General features: G+C 41.8%; 1 protein-coding gene across 1 annotated transcript; it reads right to left on the minus strand.

The window, feature by feature from the left end:
* Positions 1–19: 19 nt before the first annotated feature.
* On the minus strand, positions 20–15,247 carry ogdhl (oxoglutarate dehydrogenase L; the record flags this gene model as incomplete). The annotated part of the gene is made up of 22 exons (XM_080481370.1): positions 20–1,122; positions 1,542–1,696; positions 1,792–1,955; positions 2,047–2,119; positions 3,306–3,431; positions 3,975–4,046; positions 4,174–4,352; positions 4,443–4,570; positions 7,126–7,276; positions 7,432–7,560; positions 7,653–7,755; positions 8,747–8,899; positions 8,986–9,165; positions 9,682–9,810; positions 9,903–10,082; positions 10,190–10,280; positions 10,379–10,525; positions 10,901–11,055; positions 11,148–11,263; positions 13,150–13,252; positions 14,098–14,268; positions 15,026–15,247. 22 exons carry the CDS (start codon positions 15,245–15,247, stop codon positions 999–1,001), a joined length of 3,051 nt encoding a protein of 1,016 aa, XP_080337496.1. The 3' UTR covers positions 20–998.
* Between the last annotated feature and the right edge of the window lie 829 nt (positions 15,248–16,076).

A 16,076-nucleotide genomic window follows, 5' to 3' on the forward strand; every position in this document is an offset into this window, starting at 1 on the left:
CAAATTGATAAACATTGTCAACAGCTAAACATCCCTCTTTATTGTGCACTGGATATTCCGCGTACATTAAGCATAGTTCATTTGTACATAAAATTCTCTCAAATTGTCTATACATTTCAATACCCTTACAGTTTATTGCTAATATATATATATATTAAAATTACACTTGTGATCTTATGGTACGTATCCCAGATGCATTAGGAAGAAATAAGTTAAGCATTATTTAGTGTTTCAAAGTGTTTACCAATACCAATTCTTATCATTGCCTTGGGATCTTATTGTGACAACCAAGCATCAATGTTGCTCTCAAAGCCGCGTTGTGTTTACGTGTGTGCGTCCCTCAGCATCCGAGAGGAAGCCGAGCCTTATGTCCTAAGTAGAAAACATGGCTTGAAGTCTCTGTGCCAGCTGGCTCATGTCTCCTGATGAAGTGAGGTGTGACAATAAATACAAACCCCTTCACCAGAAGCTCAGCTAGTCAAACCAAATGCACACAGTAAAGCCTACTGAGGTGTTAAATTTCTGCAGTTTTCATACCTGTGGTAGGTGACTCACGTTCATCGTTTGAGTACACAGCTGTGAAGTTTTGTGTTGATTCACTATTCGTCAATAAAACCTAGACAATAATACAAATATTAGCAGTAGTCTGCTGAACAGCACCGGAGGAGTGGACACTATTAAAACAATTCCAAAAACAATGATTGTCTCAAGTCTGATCAAGTGTGTGCGTGTTACTGACAATTAGTGGTTCAGTGATATTTGATGATTGCATTTTAGGAAAAACATTAAATATTAATGAATGTGGTACAAGTGTAAAACCCATTCAAGGCATACAATCTACAGGATGATGCAACCTTACACTTAAGGTAATTGTAGGTTAAAATCATGTTTACTTAAAAAAAAAAAAATAATCCAAAAGACAGAGTGCATGTGCCACATGTGTGTCACAGGGATTGTGACAAAACGGACACCAACAGACTAGTTCATGATTTTTTTTTTTACATGTCCCTCTTGTTGAAGATGCTCAGGTTGAAAGCAGCGTCCATGAACCTCCTCAGCTCATTGAGGTGGGTGGATTTGTTTCCGGTCGCTGGTGCAGCTGCAGGGTCCCGTCCCACATACCTGAAAACAAACATGGAAGTTTTGTAATCAGGAGAAAGAGCGCCTCGAACCCTTTAATCCACCGGTGTGCACCCCGCTGCTCCTCCATACTGCATAGCTTTCCCTAACTTAATGTTAATACATGGTAGTCAGTCAGTGAAAGGGCTTTGAATGCTTCCCTTCCAGATGCCCAAAAAAAAAAAACAGCTAGAATTTTCCATATCTAATAAATTAAATGAGGCGTCAAGCCACCTGAGCCCAGTCTTCAATAAGCTCCCCAGGGTTATATTAGAAAACAAAAGTTTCTAGTTGTTTAGATCTTATACGAGCAACACAAACTATTCCTAATGTGTATACCCACACACACTTACATTTAGATGCTTCAGACTAAGCAGATGAGACATTTAAACAAAAAATAATGTCACACATGACATCATTACCAAATGGGTTTCTTGTTCTTGACCACTGTCTGGAAGCGTGGGCGCACATAATCGTAGTAGCCCATGTTCTTGTGCTCCTCCTGACACCAGATCAGCTCAGCGCTGGCGTATCTCTCGGTCTCCTCTTGGATCAGGTCGAACGGGAACGGCGCGATCTGGTGAGGAAGCCACCGAACAAAGTGACAAATAACAAACCTTGCATCGCTTCCATTTCACAATCCTCAGTGCGTGGTATGCTAAAAATAAAAACCTGCTCAAGCCTGATGATGGCAACATCTCCCTCCATCTTTTGCTGTTTCCTCTCTTTGACCAGTTCGTAGTAAACTTTACCAGTGCAGAAAATAACCCGCTTCACCTGGCTTGGGCTTTGGCTTCCAGGACCCTCATCAGAAATGACTCTCTTAAATTTAGTGCCTGTAAACATTGAGAAGTTACAAACAGCTATTATCTATATGCGTCACAATACATGCGGTCACGTTTCACTGATGTTACAGTTAAACGCCACCTTTTGCCAGTTCATCAAAACTTGACCGCGCATCCGGGAGCCTGAGCAGAGATTTTGGAGTGAAGACGATCAGCTAATTGAGGGGAAAAAAAGAGAAAAGTTTCATTCAGTGACAAACAACAGATTGATCCTGTCATCCGTATCTGCATCGTGCGCCTTGAAAAAACTCCAGAGATAAAAGTTTTTTGTTTTTTTTAAAGTCTCTTTTCACGCTAATTTGTTGCCAACCTATAGCACGCAACATCAGCGTTGGGAAAACAAAACATTCCTTTAACAATCAAATAAATAAAAGCCTTTGTGCTTATTCGACCACGTCCACAATTTCAAGAGTTTTTCTTAAAAAAACAAAACAATATTATCCCCTCTTGGCCCGCTCGCTAATTTACTTAGGAACTAATTTTCTCATGCTTCACAAAGCATTGCATTTATGTGCAACTGGGGATCAGTTTAGACATCCGCTGTGGCGGAGAGCTGTGAGAGACTGAAAAAGAGTGTGCCCGTTTAAAAAAAAAAAAAAAAAAAAAGACATCATTAGATGGTTTACGCCACAAAACTTTGTATTCTATTTACTTCAAGAGTTCAAGCTCAAAAGTATACAGAGTGCACTTCGACAATCACATGTCACATATATATATATATTTGCAATTAGAAAACATGGTCGTGATACAGCTCGAAACTTCATAATTATGGCAGTACATGGTAAAATGAACCAATAAAGGAACAGGACATAGAACATGGAAGCAGCTAAGAAAAAAGGTTTTCTTATCTTATTTCATGTTTCCACATTTGAGATTTGAATTTAATCAAATAAGAAATATAAATAAAAAAGACAACAAAAGACTCCGGAAATGTATTCAAACTATATACAATCTGTAGAGTATATATCGAGGAGAAAAACACTGATTCATTAATTATATTATGATTTCAATTCATCCGTCTATACATATTCTATCAAACTAAAGGTTGTGGTGTACTGGAGCTGATCCCAGCTGACTGTAAGTGAAGATATTACACCCTGGACGGGTCACCAGTCGATCACAGATCAAACTCAGAGAGACAAATAGTCTCACACACACATGTTCACATCGAGCAGGCACTTCAGCAGTGAGCCGAAAAAAGGCAGGATTTTGTAAAAAGTCCCATGCAGACATGACAATCTCACTATGAGGCGTGTGCTAAATACTAAACTATTGTGCAGCCCTACACGTAATAAAAAACAAACAAGACATTAAGAATCACGATTAAGTTTTTCTCTTTACCGGTTTCCTGAATGGCAGCAGAATCTGTCGCCTGAGCACGTGGCAGTAGTTGGCAGGCGTCGAGCAGTTGACCACGATCAAGTTACAATCATACATCTGCTGAACTTCAAAATCTCCAGTCATCTCCTGAATGACCAATGCAAAGGTTATAACATTTAAACATTGAGGACTACAAAAGCAAAAGTGGGACATACTCAATGTGAGCTGGAGGAACGGTGTTTCTTATCACTGTGCAGAAGCTGGCGCAAACGAATGCATCAGTTTACTGTATCTCACTCGTGCACACACAGGACAGATGATGGTAATCTCTTAGTGGGCTCCTCCTAATAGTTTGATCAATATCCCATTTGAAGATGAATCTGGTAAGCTTCTGCTGATGCAGCCCGCTGCGGCGACCTCCTTAAATGTTTCCTCACACCAGCGGACCCTTGAGGACATAAGTCACTGCTGAACACTTTGGGGCCATAATGAAGAGACTTTTTAGCTCTTCAGTAATAAGCAATAATCATTTAACCTATAACTTTCACTCAAGTGGTCATGAAATTGAAACCACTGGATGTTAAGTGCAGCACTTTGTACTACACACTGTAATTTTCTTGGAAATGAATCTTCACATCAAATGATTGAAAGCCATTCAAGCCCTAATGTAACGTGTACATGTGGACGTACGGGGATGTGATCTGGATCGTCTTTGCTCATTTGCAGGAAGCGCTCCGGTCGAGCTGATGAATGTTCCGGGCCCTGACGGCAAAACAAGACACGTGATGACAAAATAAAAGATTCACGAAAAAAATTGTGTGTGCAATTGCTACACACTCCAACTTGGTTTTGAAGATGTATTCTCTCATCGTCTAACTTCAATTCTCACCATCCCCTCCATGCCGTGTGGCAGCAGCAGGACAATGCCATTGTTGCGGACCCACTTTGCCTGACCAGAGCTTATGAACTGATCAATGATGCACTGTGCTGTGTTGTAAAAATCTCCAAACTGAGCTTCCCAGAGGATCAGGGCATTTGGACTGGCCATGGCAAACCCGAGCTCAAAACCTGCAGTCACAATCACACACATACACATTCATACAGCTAGAAAATGACTTAAAATATCCCACAGCAGAGACAGAGACATTAGAGTCTTACCTAGAACGCCATACTCCGAGAGGGAACTGTTGCAAACGGTGTAAGGAGCCTGATTTGGCCACAGGTGGTTCATGGGGACGCAGGTACGTTTGTCCACTTCTTGGTCGTGCAGCACATGATGACGGTGACTGTGAATGACGAGAGATGCAGACATATCAAGGACAGAAAGAGCCGTACAGCCAGTTCTCAGACACAACTGACAATCTGTCAGTTGAGATGTCGAAGAGGCTGTTTTAGCTGGAACATTTACACCCTTTGTCAAATTATATGCTTTTGCATGCAAACATCACCTTAACATCACCATCACATTAACTTTTTAGTTCTCAAAAATATTGTGGAGCTTAAAGTTTTAAATAACAGCATTTGTTACACACATTTAGCTGAGGCATTAGGGAGGAAACAAAGGAAACAACCCCACAGACTGCTTTAAAAGGCTGAAAGTTGCTGTCTTTAAAATACAAAAATAAGATAAGAGAAAAATACACAATAAATATGAAACACTTCACATATTTAATGCTAAATGTTTTGCTTTAAGAACTAATCAAGTTCTTGTGTGTTGTTTATAAATGAGTGACTTATGGTAAAATACCCGAAAAGCAAGAGAGAAAAGGATTGGACAACACAACTGCTTTGATTTTATACATATAGTATTTTTGTTGTAAGAAAATAGAATCAGTGAAAGATGTGATGTCTTGCTTTTCAAATAAAAATAACTAATCAAAAATAATCAGGGTTTAAAAACTAAGACGTTTATGGGTAAAAATAAAAAAATTGTGTCAGTGTTGTGCCACAAAAAGCTAACCTGGTCTCCAGATAGAATAAAAAACATGATTTGAAAAACAATAACTGTTTTATTTTTAAAGGGTCTCAACCGATAGATGCAACATCAACACACATTGCAGCAGAGACTCAGAAAAACTCTCCTCGAGGACTCTGCTCTCTCATGATCGTCAGTCAGTGTGATGCTCAACGAGAGTAGATGGGAGCAAAGAGCCAAGTGTTAACAAGCTCTGCCAGAGCGCTCGCCGGCTCGCTCCGAAGAAAGACTCAGCCTTCAGAAACTGCACCATCAGACACTCACTAAGACCCTTTAGCGTCACTTTAATGACCCAGACACACATGCAACTATTCAAACACACACACACACACACAGTGCTGGAGGTTATGTAACGGTCAGGGAGAGGAATTGCAGGAAATACTTGAAATCATTATCCATTAGAGTAGATCATTGCGATATGTCTCATTTGACGATTATCCATTCATATTAAATCTACTCACACTGACAGTATAATTGTTTTGCTCGGTTCTTGATGTTTATTTACAGGATACATATTTTCTCAAAAGAATCTTTTTTCAAAGAAATAAATAATAGTTGAGAACATCGAGCATTTTGCTTTATTTCCGTAGTTCACTTGCATGTAATCCAAAGTGGACTTAAAAAAAAACAACCTTGTAATGAACTGAGGTTGTTCTCTCAGATTGCCTCAGGAAACTCCATGACCACCTTTTTATTCTTTATTTTCTTTATCTAACACACACACACACACACACACACACACACACACACACACACACACACACACACACACACACACACACACACACACACACACACACACATGCATTCTGCCTAGGGGCCCCATTAGTCAGGGAAAGGGGTGCACGGCGTAGCACATGCAAGGCATCCAAACACGACGACTGAATCCATTACTCCACACCGCTACGTACATCACAGAAATGCAAACAGGCCCACTCAACTGTAACATACCAATATGCTCGGCTCCTAAGCACTATAAAGAGAAGCACAGAGGTGGGGGGGTTTCAAAACGTGTGGGTGGAAGAGAGGAAAAGGCAGAATCAGGCGGTAGTGGAGGTGAAGTAGAGGTAAAAAACACACACAAAAAAGGGAACAATTTAAAACAATAAAATGTGGACTTAAATTGAGACCAGAGAGGAATTCATGTGAACAACAGGTGAAAGAAAGAGATGAAGAGTGGGTGTGGTGTTTGGCTCCTGTCAGTTTTTCTCCTGCTGAAGAGGACAGCAGAAGGGGGGAAGGAAATGTCACTGGTAAATGTGAGGCAAAAGAAAAAGCCCCACAGCCTCTGGTTAGTTATCGTGATGTATGTCTGCGTGAGCTGGACAGGTGGGGGGGTGGTGTGTGTGTGGGGAGGGGAGGGGGGGGGGGGGGGGGGGGGTTGTCATTGAGGATGGGCTGGCGGAGAAATGATAGGGGACAGATAAGACAGGCACTGCAAAAAGAGGGCTGGTTTCGTTCATGTGTCACTCGTTCCCTCCATACCATGACAACACCATGTGGGCCTCGGTTCCCAGGAGACTCAGGAGGCTGACGTCTTCTGTCTGTCAGACTCTCCACGCCACTCTCCCCTCACAGGCACTTACTCAATATACTGTCTTTAAGAGCGAGTCATTCACTCTTCACCTCTGGTCACAGAAACTGTCAGTGAAATAATCACTTGTTCCATTTCAAAATTGTACATTTGACTGCCATAAATGTTGCGTACGTCTTTGTAAGATAAGTTCTCCTGAGAAAAACTGCTCAGCTTCAGTTCGAGCCATACGCAAGTTAAACCACTCCATCCCATCAGTAGCAGCATGTGTGAACCCTGTAGCAGCTGAGATGCCCCTGCTTAAATAAACAGGCATAATCTCAGAAACTCACCTGAAGGTTCCCCGCTCAACATCTTGCCCACTGAGTCGCACATGTGTGCCGTCTTTGAGAAGTGAGCCAAATGCCATGTACTCTCCCAGAGCCCAGTCCATCTGCCGATTCTTCACCAGGTCGGCTCGACTGCGCAGGATACGGGACAAACCTGGACAAACACACAGGCAGCAGAAGCAAAAAGAACTAAACTTTTACCCTTGATTGATTCCTTGGGAATTGCGTTTCAAAAACCAGGCTCTGGTCCTCATTTGTACAGCATGACTTAATCTCTTGAAAGAAAATGATGTGGACAATTAGACTCACCAGGGTGGATCTTAAAGTCTTCTATTGGCACTGAGCTGGCGGTCTGACCGATGTGTTGCAGAACGTCCTCGTCCAGTCCTGTGGGGAGACAGCTCATGCTCCTGGGCTCGCCTTCTGCTGTGAAGAAATCTGCAAAGGGAGACAGTATGAATACGAATCACACACGGGAAACAAAAGTATGTTACCGTGTTCATTTGAAATTGTATTTCATTTTATTTTACCTGGCCAAGGTGAGTCCAGCCAGTGTCGAATTTGTAAGAGCTTCTCATCTTTAGAGCTTGTGTATGCCTCCTCACATATCTTGTCATATTTGGCCACTTCTTCCTGCAAACACATAAAGAAAATGGTACAGTTCTAACAAGTGCACGTTTAGATTTATTTTTTTTTTTTTTATTATGGGACTGCAACCTACTAACCCAGAACTGTCGACTTCATCATCAGGGACTAGATGCAGCCCGAAAATAACCGAACCGCAATTTTCTACCTTCATTTTTTAAGTATGTGCAAAGTTTTTCACTGCCACTGTGAAAATCTTTAATGTATGGCCACTTGCAAACTTCCTTTTAGCCAGGTATTACCAAACATCAACATCAGACATTAAATAGCCTTTCAGACAGAGATATACGGAAGTTAACCTGTGAGCCCTCTGAAGCAGCCAATTCTGCATCTCAAGTTCAATAAAATGACATTTTTTTCTCTGATGGGCTGTTTTGTTCTGCAGGCTCCATTTTTTGACATGTTTGAGTAGCTGAGCAGTAGAGAAATACACTGAGAATTACAGGCAGGGTGAGCCATACTGGAGGAGGAAAAAAGGCTCAGAGAGCAGTGATGCCTTTGCTGTATTACAAATGGGACTTTTTCAAGAGCCCAAACAGCTGGCCACAAAACAGAAAACAATGTCCATCAAAAGCAGGAAACACCACACCAGAGAGGAGCTGCACTATTTCACTTGCTTTCTGGATGAAAAAAAAACAAACATTCAGAATGGATGTTACGGTCAAAGTTTCTGTTTTGGATGGAGAAACTCGGCAATTCTACTGAATGACACTAGAATCTGAGGCATACTTCAACTTCATTGAGCAATATATACTATTTGTGAGGGATTGTGGAGCTCGTGATTGAAGTGAGGCAGTAAATTGAAGCTCAAAAGCAGCAGTGCTGGCACAACATATTTACTCCAGGGCTGGGGTAATATCCAAGTGTGATTTAATGCACATGGTTCAGCAGATGGTGATATAGCAAATAAAACCGCATACAGAAGTGGCGCGCAATATACACCATATTCAACTAGAGAAAACGGTTTAACATCACAAACCTGAAATTCCTGCAGTGTCACCACTCCCTCTGCAATGAGCTTGTGGGAGTACTTTTTCAGCACATGCTCCTGCCGACTGATCTGTTTATACATCAGCGGCTGAGTGAACTTGGGCTCATCCATTTCATTGTGGCCAAAGCGTCTGTAACAAACCTGTAGAAACATACAACTTGAAAAAGAGAAGATGGAACATTTAAGGTGTGTTGCTGCTCAACAGTCAGGGCCTGGGGATTACGGACCAGGTCAATGACGACGTCCTTGTTGAAGGTGGTCCTCCACTCTGCAGCCACCTGGCACACATACATCACCGCCTCGGGATCGTCGGCGTTCACGTGAAAGATGGGCGCATTGACTACCCGAGCCACGTCGGTGGGGTAAGGGGAGGAGCGGGCCATGCGAGGATCTGTGGTGAAGCCGATCTGAGAGGCAACACTCAACAATTATTAAACGTGCTTAAAAAACTAACAAACGGAAAAACTGAAATAATTGCTCCACTCTTATGAACAACGTCAGAAAATAGGTTTTTACTTTTTGTTTTCTTTACACATTTCTTGGAATAAAGAATTTAACAACATAATTGTTCAGAATAAAAGCAAGCATTATAAGATCATATGTACATGTCTGTGCAAAGCTTTCAGGCAGAAGTCACAAAATGTGATGTGGGCATCTCAAATTCTTCTGTCTCTTCATGTATTGAAAAATGTGGCTTTGTAATATTAATTCCAGGAATCCTAATTCATCCCTGAGATGAAACCATTCGTGTCACTGGCTAAATGATTGGGATTATTTTACTCTGGAGCAGAGTAACTCTGGAACCAAGCACATTTTTTTGTCGTTGATAACATTCTTCCACAGTATTTCTTATGACACAATACAAGCATTATGCAAATCCTGTGCCAGTGGTCATTCATAAGGGGCACAGAACTTTCTGATACCTGGTTGTTGACCACAACATGGATTGTACCATGTGTTGTGTAGGAGGGCAGCTCACTCAGGTGAAAGGTCTCATACACAACTCCTTGTCCAGCAAAAGCGGCGTCACCATGCATCAAGATGGACATCACCTTGAAAATCCCAATACAAACTCATCAGAATGAAGTTGTTGTGTTTTAAAACAGGCAGCTGACACAACATTTTTTTTTATTTATTTTTTTACCTCCTTCCCTTGAATGTCTCCTCTGTAAAACTGCTCAGCTTTAGTCTTTCCCTGAACCACTGGATCGACTGCCTCCAGGTGGGAGGGGTTTGCCATGAGCGACAATGTGATGTTCTTATCCGTCCAGCGATTAATCCTCTCATGATACATCCCAAGGTGGTATTTGACATCGCCCGAACCCTGCGTGAGTTAAAAACCTAAATTAGCATTAAAAGAATCGACTGCATCTCCAGGATGTATTTGTCAGAGAATTCTGCGTCTGGTGACTCGTCAGCATTTCCTTTCACCTCGTCAGTGGCTTCAAGTTTGGGGTCAAACTGACAGAAGATCTGATCGAGTTCCTTCCGGATCACATTGGCCAAAACATTAAGACGACCCCTGAAAAAAAAAAAAAAGAAAGTTTACAGATTGAGAAGGAAAGGACTCGGTTGTAGGAAGAGAGAACATAGAGAGCTGAGAACAGTGAGGAGCTTTACCGATGAGGCATCCCCATGATCACACTGTCGATGCCGGCAGCACTCGACTTGTCAATAATGGTTTTAAGAGCTGGGATGAGGACTTCACAGCCCTCCAGACCAAAACGCTTCTCTGATGACCACTTTCTGGCCAGAAAGTCCTCAAACCTAAATACAGTGACGGGTAGTTTTAATCATCTGATAGTAGAGAACACGTCTATAAACTCATGACAATAACAAATGGTAAACTACAGGAAACAACATGTCATCAAAGCCATTTCATTACCATGTGTGCTTTAATAGGAAATACACACACAACAGCAGAAAAGAACATATTAGGATAGATAGATACTCCAACATAAACAGTCCAACCTTGAGAAAACTCTGAAATCATTCCTCAGATGCAAATGAACCCATATTAAGAACAGGGGCTATATATTTTAATATATGGGTATGAGAGTTCATTGACATGAGCAATTGCCTACGCTGATGTACTGCGTTGTCACCAAAGTGTAATTCCTCAAGTGCTAATTCACTGCTGACCGTGTGGATCTGATGAGGCGGGCGAGCAGAGTTCTCTTCTCAGCATTAGTGAACTGCAGGATGCCCGGAGTCTCAAATTTCTGACGGATCCACTGACACTGGTTCACGTTGTTAATGAACATGAATTCAACACCTATGTGACCGCAGTAGGACGTCTGAGAGGGGAGGGGGGAAAAAAGCTCATGTGTAAAGGCTTTTCCACATTATTACAGTTATTATAATATATGAACACAAACAAAGAAAATACCTCCAATCTGCCTATGATTTCTCGAAGAGGCAGAGTCGTGTCTCCTCCACCAATGAAGGTTGTCGCAGGCAGCTGAAAGCTTCGGTCCAAGTCTGACTCATTAAGACCATAAAAGCCTATGAAATAACCAAGAGACACAAACGTTTTACTCTCAAGACAAACAACCGTGTGATGCATGTAAGATATAGTCCATGTCTGGACAGCAACATTTCTCGTGAAAACAAACTGACGTTGTTTTTTGATTTGTTCACATTAATCTCTATCTGAATTGCACATCTCTGCAAATAAGAGGAATATAGAAACCAAAGCAACAAGGCTTAAGAAAATCACTGAAAACTAAAACCAGAGAGCAAGCTTATTTTTTTTTTTCAATTGAGCACAAATATCTGCTCACATCCATGTTGAGATCTGCATATATTGTATACATAGTTGGGTTTTTTTTTTCTTCTATGCCTTTAGAATTTATAAAAACACAGGAAACTTTGAGTGTGAACAGGAGTAAGAATTCACTGTATAGCTCTTGATGGGTTTAGTCATTGTTGGATCACAGGATGTAAACAAAATAAAAATCTATCATCAACTGTATCTGACTGTATTTAGCATAAATAACAAATATAATGAAACCTTCCTAAAAGAAGGGACTGATTTATCTCATGTCATTTTCAAATATATCTGAGGTGTTGGCCTGTCGTTTAAGTCAAGAATCAAACTAATAAGTCTCCCTCTGGGGTGTATAGGGTGATCTTTTTGTTTATCTGTAGACAGAATAATTAACTCATCAAATAAAAGATTATAACCATCAGATTAATCGAGACTGAAAACAATCATTAGCTAAGTTTATTAGTTGGAGCTAGAACTTTGTAAAAAAAAAAAAATTGTGAAATTCAGGGAAAATAAAATTTTAATCCAAATTGGGAGAATGTATTTTAGTGAGACGTCTGTAAACACGGCATCAGGTGGTTTCTGCGGTGACAAAGCCCACCTGAAAGCTGGTCAAGCTCAAGATTACAGGCAACATCGGAGGAGACAGGTGCAAATCATATTACCAGCACTGCAAAGACAAAGGGAGCCAAGAATAGACTTGTGCACTATAAGCTGACCAAATAAGGGGCAACGGAGGCTCTCATTAGCTTTCATTAGGGAGCTGTGGCCCTTGTGCTGATACATAATGCGAAGCTATGTCCTGACACACTGATCACTGATAACATCGTCTCTCTCTCTCTCTCTCTCTCTCTCTCTCTCTCTCTCTCTCTCTCTCTCTCTCTCTCTCTCTCTCTCGTTCTCTCTATCCTCTTTACTAGCTATTGCCGTATACTTCGATCGCTTTCTGTGGCCATCCCGCATCCTCCACCGCTCAGGTCTCTAAATGAAATGGAGAATGACAAGAGCGAGGCCTGAGATTAATGACAGCATTAGGCTGACCAACCCATGTACACACTCGGTGGAGAGTGTGATGGGGCAGTTCATACTGAAAAACCACTTCCACTCTAGTCTGATGAGTTATGCAACCTTGTATTGGAGATGTGTCTTCAATGCGTGCATAGCAGCACAAGTATCTACTGTAAAAAAAAAAAAAAAAAAAAAAGGAAAAAATAAAAACCCACAAGGCAAAAAAAAATTGTTATTGGACATGCAAGGAAAATAAAAATTAGATTATAAGACAGAACGAGCTTTTGAAGTGAGAATGCCAGTGAGACTGTGTTCCCAAACTAAGAAATGTATCATTAGTGTTAATTAGAAGGAAGGCTTTCTATAGTAGGACCCACATCAGCATATATACTGCCTGTAGGCTCACTCCATACACTACTGATTTCAAAAAGAAGTTCAACACCTCTTTTGTATGAAGTCAGGTGATAGTGTACCTGCAGGCATGCATGGAAAATAATAATTTTCAGTATTACGGCGAGTTTTGAACCTTCCTCAAATCATGAAAGCAACAGAGCAGTTAACATTTTTACTCACTGATTGCAAAGTATGAAGTGTCTAAAACAAATAGTCTCACCTAGTTTATCAATGGTGGTGATCAGATCAGAGGGCACAAAGGAGTCCAGATCAGCATCCAGGATTCCCAAAGGGTCTAACTGGGCCACATGGTGACCACGAATCTGATGTGAGAGAGAAATGGTGAAAAGAACAGTAGGAGGGGGGGGGTTAAAAAAAAAGAATAAAGAGTTGGGTGCTAATATAAATACAGAGGTTGACATGCAGAAAGGATTATGGAGTGGTTAAGTGGCATTCATGATGCTGACGACGAACAGCTGGAGAATAAAGCAAGACTCAGTTATAGGTCAACCTTTCAAACAAAGGAGGCCCCGGGGAAAGCTGTTTATGTCCATGTAGACACACACACACACACACACACACACACACACACACACACACACACACACACACACACACACACACACACACACACACACACACACCTGGGCTTTAAAAAGCTGGGAATAAAAGTGACGCCTTTGCCAAAAGACAGAATTTAATAAATCCCTTGGATAGTTCATCATATTAATTCGAGGGCAAAAGGAAAATGTTACCACCTGTTTTGTTTAAGTAGTCTCTTTGATTTTTGTATTTTCAAAAAGCAGCCGGGATAAGTAGGTTAGAGTCAATCTTGCGATTTGCATAACATGGTGCGGCGACAAACAAATCGTATATTCCTTTTAATACACGGACACACAGTGTAAACATGGTTCTCTGCCAGTTGCAGCTGTTCTGGTGAGTCCAAGAGGATGTTGTTTGATGCATTTTTCACGCACACGTCGCAGATACAAATAGCTGTTCCTCGAGGAAGATGACATCTGTGCAGAGACACTTCTAGGATTTGAATGAATGGAAGTCAGATTTTTTTATTTTTTTTGTAAAAATCTGTTTTAATTGAGAAACATCCAAATTACAGAAACCTGTGTGTGTGTGTTTCTGACAGCTGCGTTGAGTGAGTCTGGCATACCTGGTATGCTCTGATGAGTGTGTGCACAGCCAGGTGGTCTTCCACCACTTTCTGAGCCATGTCTTGTGAGTAGGACGGGACTCGGCCCTGGAGCAGAGCGGAGGGCCGTCTCTCTCCCACCTCACCAGATGGACTGGAGCCCTGCATGTTACGAAAGAACCTGTCCCAGGACTGCAACACAGAGAGAGACAAATGGAGCAAACAGGTCTCTCACAAACATGAATCTGCTGCTTATGTATTGCTGGGACGGGGGGGACAACTGGATGAAAGTACAAGACATTGCAGCTACAACATATTTATAAATGCTCCGGGCAAATATTCTATTAATAAGACAATTTAAAAAGCAGTTTATAATTCATTAGGCTCCCTCTGTTCTGAAGAAGTAACATCAACACTGGAAATAGCTCATTTTAATTTCACTTCTTATCAGATTCTGACCATCTCAGTCCTCCGGCTGCCATTGGTTGTAATTGATTCCCATTATTGTGGAAAGTTTCCACCTTAAAAGCAAATAAAAGTTAAACCTGAGAGTAAGTTTACGACTGAACATATTTGTTTTTTACATTAAAGATATTTTCCACTGTTACAAACTGGAATAAATGCTACGTGATAAAACAATGTACCTGTTTTGACTTGTCAGACCAAATACTGGTGTCAAAGGTGAACGTCTAAGAAATGCATGTGCTACAGTTTTACAGGAAGGGAGAAAGAAGTAATGAAGGCAGAAAAGGTTAGACATAAATAAAGAACAAATACGAAACATTTCTTTGTTGACTGTATATTGCTGGCAGCTTAATTTGATCACCATAGGATGCCCCTTCAAATTCATCAATTCTGTGGATCCAAATAACACTAAAACTCATCATCATCAGCATCATCATCATCATCATCATCACTGTGGGGATTCATTTAGGCATCCTGATGTTACCTCGTGGACGTTTTTATGGTCCTCCAGCCAGGCAAGGTACATCTCCTCCACATAGCTGGAGCCAGTGACTGTTGGGAGGAGGGTGTCGGTCCTGGAGGAGCAGCCTCTCCGGGGCTCAGCCCAGCAGCGCCGGGCCTGACCCGCTCTGCGCCCTGCAAGCAGCCGGCTGCCCCCAACACACCCGCCCTGCAGAACACCCGCTAGAGCCCGGAACTGATACATAGCTGCAATGACCAGAGGAAAGAGGGACACCGATTTACTGGCAACAATCTGCGATTGTTCATGCGGCCACGGTTGGTTTTATGAAATATATCTCCGCAGCTGCCCGCAGCGCGTAAACAGAGAGTCCGCTGGTGGCGCAGCGTCTGACCGCTGACACAACTTTCTCACCTTCTCCAGCAGGACGCGGGTTATTCGCTCCTTTTATAAGAGATACGGCGTCGATATCAATGCAGCCAGCAACACAGCTTATTTTACTCTACATCGGCTCCTTCTTCCGGGGATCTCTAATCCCCCCCAACGTCAACATAAATCCTCATAATCTGCCCTCGTCTCTTGACATTGCAGCAGAGCGATGTCCACGCACAAATAGCGGGAGTTTGAATTGTTACCCGAGCTTTTGTTTCAGTGAACCACATTTACCTCAGTCTACAGCGCTGTCTGGCTTTATTGTCATCGCAGTGGGATGCAGGTAGGGCAGGCAGGTGAAGGTGACACGGATCCGAGCGCAGCCGCGGCTTTGACCCGCCTCCTCGCCGCGTCAGGTGGCGCGTCCGCCGCGTGGCCGGGACGCACGAGCAGGACAGGTAACAATCCAAAAACACAGGAGTCACTTATACTCATCTATAATTCTATCGCCCAATTAAAAAAAAAAAAAAAAAAGAAGTAAATATTCACTGACAGCTCTTTGTGGTGTCACCGATTTATAAAGAGAATGTTTTATGTTGTCATTCAGAGGGGAATCAAATGCATGTAATTCTATCTTTGGTGTACTTTGCTTTGGTTAGTATTTAAATTAACTTGACTTGTAGTAAATGTTCTTTTCTTCTTC

The sequence above is a fragment of the Lipophrys pholis genome, assembly GCF_963383615.2.
Source record: "Lipophrys pholis genome assembly, chromosome: 15".
In the NCBI taxonomy this organism is placed as follows: Eukaryota; Metazoa; Chordata; class Actinopteri; order Blenniiformes; family Blenniidae; genus Lipophrys; species Lipophrys pholis.